The following is a 9,661-nucleotide window of genomic DNA, read 5'->3' as shown; positions in this document are numbered from 1 at the left end:
GTGATTAGCTTTGAATGAATGAATTGGGGAATAAGTGAACTACTGAACACACAGATACTCACTCTACTGCCTGCCTTTCTAGCTATCTCTGCTTTTGATTTTCCATGTGGTCAGTGAGGGGATCGTCTAAGCCAGGTCTAGTGCTAGCATTTCTTACTTTCCCCTCTGTTACTTTCATTTCCATGTTTTCTTTTATACTTACAACATAAATTCAAAATGAAAAGTGAATTTTAATTGCATATAGAAGAGAATGACAGCATCAGCTTCATTAGGGTACGAAATGTATGAATTTACAGTCGTGGTGGAGGGATGGAGGGATGGAGGGAGGGGACGGATACTGTGTATTTCACTGCCTGAGGGGAGACCGAGTCCCTCTGTGTGGTGTGTTTGGGGTCCCATTAGCACAATGGAACTGGGGGATTGGAGGGTACTGTAGTGTATTGGTAGTCTGATCCCAGATCTGTTTGTGCTGTATGGCCAACTCCTATGGTCGATATCATGCTAAAGTCATAGGAGTTGGCAGGACAGCCTAACCAGATCTGTGACCGGGCTAGTGTGTTCCTGCTAATTGGTTGAGACGGAAGTGGAGCGGGTTGATTGGTTAGGGAGGGGGGTCACTGTGTGGAGTGGTGTTGTACTATATGTTATGGGTCCAATGACATTGTAACAATCTGCATTATGAATCAGCCACTTGTAACTAAATATGTGACAGTGAATTAAATAAAGAACCTTGGACTAATCGGAACCAAAAGAGGCGCCCTCGTTGTGTCATCATTAGAATCACTCATAGCGTCGATGTCTAAAGATGGTGACGTGCACGTTTTATCCTCAAAAGATCAGAGAAATTAGATATGAATCCCTACTGTGCATGAAACATAAAATAACAGCTAGATAGACAGTCACGGTGTCCAGTATATACTTAAAATACAACTCCTGAGATAAGTTGCAGAAGACTTGCAACATTTGACCTAGTGACTAAATTGTAGGTATAAAAAGACCAAAAAACATGTAAAGTATGAGTATATCATCAACTTTATTTGCTTGTTGTGTTGTGCACATCGTCTAAATCTGAGATCCAGTATTGTGCGGTGAGTTTGTGTTGGTCATCTCAGCGTGAGCTGCTGCTGAACTGAGTAAAGTACTGGGCCGTGGGTCTGTTGGTGTACAGCGTCTTGGACAGGAACTGCTGACTGGTGGAGACGAGATGGACAAAATACACTGTCAATGTCTATTTTACAATTCAAATGTATATTTTTATGTGAACTGGGACATTCAATTCTTTCACTGTGTATAGTATCTGTTTATACTTTGACATTAAAGTGTTTGTGTGGTTATGTGCCATGATGTGTCTCACCCAGATTCTGTAAAGAAAGAATGTAAAGATTGATGTGTCTGAGTGTGGTTTGTGTGCTTACTGTTCGCGCTGGTCTCTGGCCAGCTGTTCATTGTATCGGTCCATCTCCATCCTCTTCTCCTTCTTCAGCTCCATCGCTTTCCTCTCCTCCTCGTCATCCTCTCGGGTCTGCACCATGCGCTGGAAGTCCCAGGCAGCGTCTCTCTGCCTCTCAATCTCCCTCAGCCTCTAAAATGATTTGAGAAAATTGTGGGAATATGATCAGAAGCCAGAGGGTGAAGATCGAAGGAGAGGTTCATGATGAGATTGCTTCTTCAATAAGCAATCAACAATAGTGATTGTTTTATCTCTATGGTTGTGATAGGCAATCTCATTTATATAATCGCAACAGTCATGAACGAATATGTTCTCTTTAAGCTGAATGCAGATTTTGAACTGATTTGACTTTAAAATATGTATTGGTGTCAATGGAAGGTTTGCAAAAGATTTGCACTAGAATTAGTCGTTCATGAGGTTATCATTACCTTTCCCTCTAGGCGCTGTTCCTCTCTCTGCCTGCGGATAGCGCTCAGCTGAACGGGGCTCATCCCCCTCCACCTGTCCGTCAGCACCCTGGGCCCGCCCACTGGGCCTCCGTCTACTTGTCTCTCTGCAGCCTTGGGACATTCCGTTAGCATGTCTGATGTCACCATGTGCCACACCTCCGCCATCTCCTTGCCTTCCTTCCTCATGCGCTCCTTCCTCTCTTTCTCAACACACTCCGCAGCCTGTGGGTGGGGGTCATAGATAGGTTTAGAGTTCAAGGGTCAGAAGTTAGACCAAAAGTTCCATGACCTCCTAAGAGACGAGAGAGTTAAGGGTCACTGTCACAAGATCTGGGGAGTAAGTAGAAGTTGCACCCAACCACTGATACAGTGCATTCGGTATGTTTTCAGAACCCCTGACCTTTCCCACATTTTGTTGTGTTACAGCCTTACACTAAAATGGATTTAAATATATATATATAATCCTCATCAATCTACACACAATGCCCCATAATGACAAAGTGAAAAACAGGTTTTTATATGTTTTTGCAAATTTATTAAAAATAAAAAACAGATACCTTTTATACATAAGTATTCAGACCCTTTGCTATGAGACTTGAAATTGAGCTCAGGTGCATCCTGTTTCCATTGATCATCCTTGAGATGTTTCTACCGCTTGATTGGATTTCTCGTGTGGTAAATTCAATTGATTGGACATGATTTGGCAAGGCAAACACCTGTTTATATAAGGTCCCACAGTTGACTGTGCATGTCAGAGCAAAAACCAAGCCATGAGGTCGAAGGAATTGTCCGTAGAGCTCCGAAACAGGATTGTGTCGAGGCACAGATCTGGGAAATGATACAAAAAAAATTCTGCAGCATTGCAGGTCCCCAAGAACACAGTGGTCTCCATCATTCTTAAATCGAAGAAGTTTGGAACCACTGACACTCTTCCTAGAGCTGGCCGCACGGCCAAACTGAGAAGGGCCTTGGTCAGGGAGGTGACCAAGAACCCGATGGCCACTCTGACAGAGCTCCAGAGTTCCTCTGTGGAGATGGGAGAGCCTTCCAGAAGGACAACCATCTCTGCAGCACTCCACCAAACAGGCTTTTATGGTAGAATGGCCAGGCGGAAGCCACTCTTCAGTAAAAGGCACATGGCAGCCCGCTTGGAGTTTGCCAAAAGGAACCTGAAGGACTCTCCGACCATGAGAAACAAGATTCTCTGGTCTGATGAAACCAAGATTGAACTCTTTGGCCTGGATGCCAAGCGTCATGTCTGGAGGAAACCTGGCACCATCCCTATGGTGAAGCATGGTGTTGGCAGCATCATGCTGTGGGGATGTTTTTCAGCGGCAGGGGCTGGGAGACTAGTCAGGATCGAGGGAAAGATGAACGGAGGAAAGTACAGAGAGATCCATGATGAAAACGTGCTCCAGAGCGCTCAGGACCTCAGACTGGGGGTAGGAAGACTGGAAGGTTCACCTTCCAACAGGACAACGACCCTAAGCAGTCTCTGAATGTCCCTTAGTGGCCCAGCTGATCCAATATCTCTGGAGAGACCTGAAAATAGCTGTGCAGTGATGCTCCCCATTCAATCTGACAGAGCTTGAGAGGATCTGCAAAGAAGAATGGGAGAAACTCCTCAAATACATGTGTGCCAGGCTTGTGGCGTCATAACCAAGAAGACTCGAGGCTGTAATCACTGCCAAATGTGCTTCAACAAAGTACTGAGTAAATGGTATGAATACTTGATATTTTTTTTGTAAACTAAAAACTGTTTTTGCTTTGTCATTATGGGGTATTGCGTGTAGATTGATGATGGAAAAACAACTATTTAATCCATTTTAGGATAAGGCTGTCACGTAACAAAATGTTTTTCACACTCAACAGTTTCCCGTGCCTATCAAGGATGGTCCACCACCCAGAGGACATCCAGCCAACTTGACACAACTTGTGGGAAGCATTAGAGTCTGCCAGCATCCCTGTGGAACGCTTTCCACAACTTATAGAGTCCACGCCCTGACGAATTGAGGCTGTTCTGAGGGCAAAAGGGGGTATATATTAGGAATGTCTTGTACACTCAGTGTATATTTAGGACTTGATTCATTCTGTATCGTAGAAGTTCAGCACTATAGCGCGACTGAAACTTAAAGGCAATGTTCCTGGGTTTTACGGAGACCGCATTCACGGTAAACGCTGTATATGTCAGCTCAATCGGAAATGACCTTCACTTTTCAATCACGCTATAGTGCTGTACTTCCTCGATACAGATTGAATCTGACCTTTACTCTTCAACCTAATTGTTTTGGTTAGGGTTCATTTGGTCCTAGAGAGAGCAAGGGCAGTTATGTCTATCTGGAGCCAGTCAATTACCTCCTAAGAGGCTACCTGCTAAAAGGGCTCTAGAAATATCTCTTTCTGAAGCACGCTGTCTGTCTGTAGTGTAGCTAAGCTATAAAGGGTTATTACAGTTGTCTTTATCGCTTCGGTACTATTTTCACAAGTATGTGGTAACATTTCACAACTCTTTGCACAGAAATCTAAACCGACCATCAAAAAGGCTGTCCCCCCTCTCAACTTCAAGCACTTTTTCAATTGACTTAAGTACCACACACAAAATCACACAGTAACTTTTTCACCAAACCCAATCAGTGTGTCACCTAGAAACACCTGTCACAATGCAATGCTCACAATACTTTTCATATGATTCTCTTCTCATTTGTTTAAATACATTTGACCGTCACTTAATCCAACTGCTTAATGGTTGATCACTTAACCGTTTGGTAAACCTAGAGTTGTTAAACTGGTTTGTCTACTATAAAAGGATTTTGAGAACAACCGATAGAAGGTGTCTTTGTAAAGTAGAAACATCTAAATGACATGCATGATAACCATACATAACGACTAGTCGTTATTGCTTATGGAGTTCACATAGTGGTCACCATATTAAAAACACTTCTTGCAAGTTCTTTCAATATGGAGCAGGATAGACAGCAAGGGAGAGGAAGAAACCAAAGAGCTCATGGACCAGGGGGCCCGTCAGAGAGGTGAGCATGGGCCCCGTCAGAGGTCAAAGAGGTTGGACATCAGAGCGAGGGAGGCACGTGGTAAACGGAGGCCTTGCCATGGCAGAGGCTGCCAGACTCTTTCACCGCAATATGAAACGATCAACTGTCAATTCGATCATGAGAACGTTTTGCCAAGAAAACTGGTAAGTCTGCAGGATATGCACTATGCTTTACCATGACATTAACAGTCAATGACATTGTAATGCATGTCAATTCACAACACATGTCCCAGTATTCTTACAGTATGATCTACTGACAGTAGACTCTGTTCTACCCGCAGAATTGACAGAACACCTCATGGTGGTGCCCGTGGCTGTGCTGACCGACCAGCAGGAGTGGGCCGTGGTGGAAACGGTGAGGGCCAGGAATGACATAAGGCTGTACAAAATAAAGCAGGCCATTGAGGAGAACGATGACACCTTTGCCAATGTGGCATCCATCAGCCTACCAACAATCGCCAGCCTTTTGAAGAGGCACCAGATATCTATGAAACACATTTACCTGGTACCTTATGATAGAAACAACGACCGGGTGAAACGACTGCGGGCAGAGAATCTTCAGGTACAGCACTATATAGTGTATTACTGTTCCTATTAATGCGCATGCTACTTTACAATATGTAAAAAAAAAAAAAAAATAACCAAAATATATTTTTAGTGGGTGATTTTACTTGATGCTGCTGTGAACCATCACAAGTATGTCTTTATTGATGAAGCGGGCTTCAATCTGGACAAACCTCATCGGCCAACGGGCGACTGCCCAAATGCCTGGACAACGTGGGGGAAACATCTCCACGTGCGCAGCTATCTCTGAAGATGGTGTGGTAGGACGTAGGCCATTACTTGGACCCTACAACGCTGCTCACCTCAGTGTGTTTCTCAATGATATTGAGCAGGCCTGTCAAGGTGAAGGGGTCACCCATGTCATTGTGTGGGACTATGTCAGGTTCCACCATGCAGAGGTGGTTCAGGCATGGTTTCGGGCCCATCCCCGATTCGTGACCCTATACCTGCCCCCATACTCTCCTTTCCTCATCCCTATTGATTTTATTCAGCATGGAGGTGGATCACCATCCCCATGAGCACGCCACTCTCCTGGCCATGGATGAGACATGCGACGACATCAATGCAGACCCATGTCAAGCTTGGATTCTCCATGCCAAAAGGTTTTTTCCGCGGTGCATGAACAATGACATTCACTGTGATGTGGATGAGAATTTATGGCCAAATGCTTAAGACAGGCGTGATGCAAATGAATGCGTGCTAAACGTTGTTTTATTTTCATTCTTTTAATTAGGTTCATTTCATTTCTTACATTTGATTAAAGACAGTATACCTTTTTTGCAAATATATTTGAAAAATATATATTTCTTTGCATGATTGACTGTAGAGGATGTCATCATTGATCACACCTTTGATTACACATTGGAAAAATACTATGGAAATGATAGATTTTCTGTCAATTTTGTTGGGTAATAGAAGTGTATATTGCCTAATGTGAAAACTGTAATTTACAGTTCTGTAGCATATTACTTTCAGCACTTCTAAGGGTGATTTGAAACGCATATCTTGAATTGTTTTGCTATTGGATTAACTGGTATGTAAAATGACTCAACTGAAAAGATATCATTATGTTGTGTTTTAGTGATTAAACCAATGTTCTCATTACATTTCACAATAAACTTATATTTTGAATCAATGGTTGTGTGGTGAGAGATGTTTTACAATCCAAATTAATGCACAATGACAGGTTTTGAATGAAAAACAGGCTCCGTTCCTATATCTATCCTACCATGCCTTTCTAAGGTCTTCGAAAGCCAAGTCAACAAACAGATTACCGACCATTTCGAATCTCACCATACCTTCTCTGCTATGCAATCTGGTTTCAGAGCTGGTCATGGGTGCACCTCAGCCACGCTCAAGGTCCTAAACGATATCTTAACCGCCATCGATAAGAAACATTACTGTGCAGCCGTATTCATTGATCTGGCCAAGGCTTTCGACTCTGTCAACCACCGCATCCTCATCGGCAGACTCGACAGCCTTGGTTTCTCAAATGATTGCCTCGCCTGGTTCACCAACTACTTCTCTGATAGAGTTCAGTGTGTCAAATCGGAGGGTCTGCTGTCCGGACCTCTGGCAGTCTCTATGGGGGTGCCACAGGGTTCAATTCTTGGACCGACTCTCTTCTCTGTATACATCAATGAGGTCGCTCTTGCTGCTGGTGAGTCTCTGATCCACCTCTACGCAGACGACACCATTCTGTATACTTCCGGCCCTTCTTTGGACACTGTGTTAACAACCCTCCAGGCAAGCTTCAATGCCATACAACTCTCCTTCCGTGGCCTCCAATTGCTCTTAAATACAAGTAAAACTAAATGCATGCTCTTCAACCGATCGCTACCTGCACCTACCCGCCTGTCCAACATCACTACTCTGGACGGCTCTGACTTAGAATACGTGGACAACTACAAATACTTAGGTGTCTGGTTAGACTGTAAACTCTCCTTCCAGACCCATATCAAACATCTCCAATCCAAAGTTAAATCTAGAATTGGCTTCCTATTTCGCAACAAAGCATCCTTCACTCATGCTGCCAAACATACCCTTGTAAAATTGACCATCCTACCAATCCTCGACTTTGGCGATGTCATTTACAAAATAGCCTCCAATACCCTACTCAACAAATTGGATGCAGTCTATCACAGTGCAATCCGTTTTGTCACCAAAGCCCCATATACTACCCACCATTGCGACCTGTACGCTCTCGTTGGCTGGCCCTCGCTTCATACTCGTCGCCAAACCCACTGGCTCCATGTCATCTACAAGACCCTGCTAGGTAAAGTCCCCCCTTATCTCAGCTCGCTGGTCACCATAGCATCTCCCACCTGTAGCACACGCTCCAGCAGGTATATCTCTCTAGTCACCCCCAAAACCAATTCTTTCTTTGGCCACCTCTCCTTCCAGTTCTCTGCTGCCAATGACTGGAACGAACTACAAAAATCTCTTAAATTGGAAACACTTATCTCCCTCACTAGCTTTAAGCACCAACTGTCAGAGCATCTTACAGATTACTGCACCTGTACATAGCCCACCTATAATTTAGCCCAAACAACTACCTCTTTCCCAACTGTATTTAATTTATTTATTTATTTTGCTCCTTTGCACCCCATTATTTTTATTTCTACTTTGCACATTCTTCCATTGCAAAACTACCATTCCAGTGTTTTACTTGCTATATTGTATTTACTTTGCCACCATGGCCTTTTTTGCCTTTACCTCCCTTCTCACCTAATTTGCTCACATTGTATATAGACTTGTTTTTTTTTTTTTTTACTGTATTATTGACTGTATGTTTGTTTTACTCCATGTGTAACTCTGTGTCGTTGTATGTGTCGAACTGCTTTGCTTTATCTTGGCCAGGTCGCAATTGTAAATGAGAACTTGTTCTCAACTTGCTTACCTGGTTAAATAAAGGTGAAATAAAATAAAAATAAAAAGTGTGACCAGTTTGTAGTTTTGTGCTTAAGAGTTGTGAAAATGTACCACATACTTCTGAAAATAGTACCAAAGTGATAAATAAAAACCTGAATACAAACCACATTGACATGAAAACCAGTGTAACCAGAACCGTTTATAATGATGCCTCGCACTGGGGAGAATCTATTCATATCAAGTCAGTCAAGGCAAATGAGACGAGGGGAAAAAAGCATTTTTAGAAAGGAGACTATCTGCCAACGCATACATCAAAGCAGTTTGTGTAGTCGTGTGTGAGCACAAAGCAGTTTACGCCCCGTGCAGGTTACTTAGCGCCTCCAATGTGCTTGTCATCTCCCCTGAGTGAGTGTGTACGCATCGCTTAATGTCTTCAATTAGCTTTGTAATTAAAAAAAAAAGAAGATATACTGTCTGAGGTCATGTCACAGCTCACAGTCTCATCAGTGCATCCTTGGCTGGTGGCATGTGTGAGACGATGTGTACCTGAGCATGGTTGTAGTTGTTGAGAGCGATGCGGCCAGCCCTCTTACACTCCTCTTCCAGAGCGTCTAACTGAACAGCCCTCAGGTCCTGCTGTACCAGCTCCTTGCCTTTCAGTAGCTCTGCACACACACACACACACACATTTGGTTTAGGTAGTGTCCTTAAATCATCCAAATGCCTCGTCATCCTGCACACACACACCCCTCATACACTCCCGCGGTCACAGTGCGTATTCTCAGGAGCCGTTGATGGGAGATGCTAATGTTTAGAGTGCAGTTATGCATATGAGAGCGTGTTGTGTTATTTGTGCGGGTGATGTGCAGTGTAGGTGTGTACAGTGCAGTTGTGCATAGTGTGTATGATAGCTGTGTGTCTGTTTCACCTTTGAGTTTATTCTCCTTCTGCAGTTTCTCACTCTGTTCTCTCTGTGCTCGTAGTGCTCTCTCTGTCTGCTCCATCTGAGCTCTCCTCTTGTCATTGTCCCCAATGCCTTCTCCCTGAGTACAGCATACAAAACAGAAGCAGAAGAAAAAGACACACACATACATACATACATACATACATACATACATACATACATACAATACAGTATGTCCATGAAAATACACAATCAATAAATAAGTAAAATATTTTTAAAGAAAATGTGCTAAAATCCAGGTCAGGAGATATGGATTTGCATTATTCATTCATTTCAACATATTTCCCTATTTCCCTTAACACTCTGATATATTG

General features: G+C 43.3%; 1 protein-coding gene across 3 annotated transcripts in view; it reads right to left on the bottom strand.

The window, feature by feature from the left end:
* Positions 1-1,014: 1,014 nt before the first annotated feature.
* Positions 1,015-9,661, bottom strand: part of ribc1 (RIB43A domain with coiled-coils 1) — a 25,080-nt gene continuing 16,433 nt past the window's right edge. For all 3 annotated transcript variants that reach the window (XM_029622903.2, XM_065005519.1, XM_029622902.2), the window contains 5 exons: positions 9,312-9,426; positions 8,930-9,048; positions 1,879-2,121; positions 1,416-1,582; positions 1,015-1,190 (listed from right to left, as the gene is read on the bottom strand). In XM_029622903.2, the coding sequence (XP_029478763.1) occupies positions 1,109-1,190; positions 1,416-1,582; positions 1,879-2,121; positions 8,930-9,048; positions 9,312-9,426 (726 nt within the window). In that variant the 3' untranslated portion in view covers positions 1,015-1,108. The remainder of the gene's footprint in view (positions 1,191-1,415; positions 1,583-1,878; positions 2,122-8,929; positions 9,049-9,311; positions 9,427-9,661) is intronic.

This window comes from Oncorhynchus nerka, linkage group LG20 (assembly GCF_034236695.1).
Source record: "Oncorhynchus nerka isolate Pitt River linkage group LG20, Oner_Uvic_2.0, whole genome shotgun sequence".
NCBI classification, from domain to species: domain Eukaryota; kingdom Metazoa; phylum Chordata; class Actinopteri; order Salmoniformes; family Salmonidae; genus Oncorhynchus; species Oncorhynchus nerka.
Note: the sequence above shows the minus strand (reverse complement) of the source record. Positions and strands in the feature narration are given on the sequence as shown.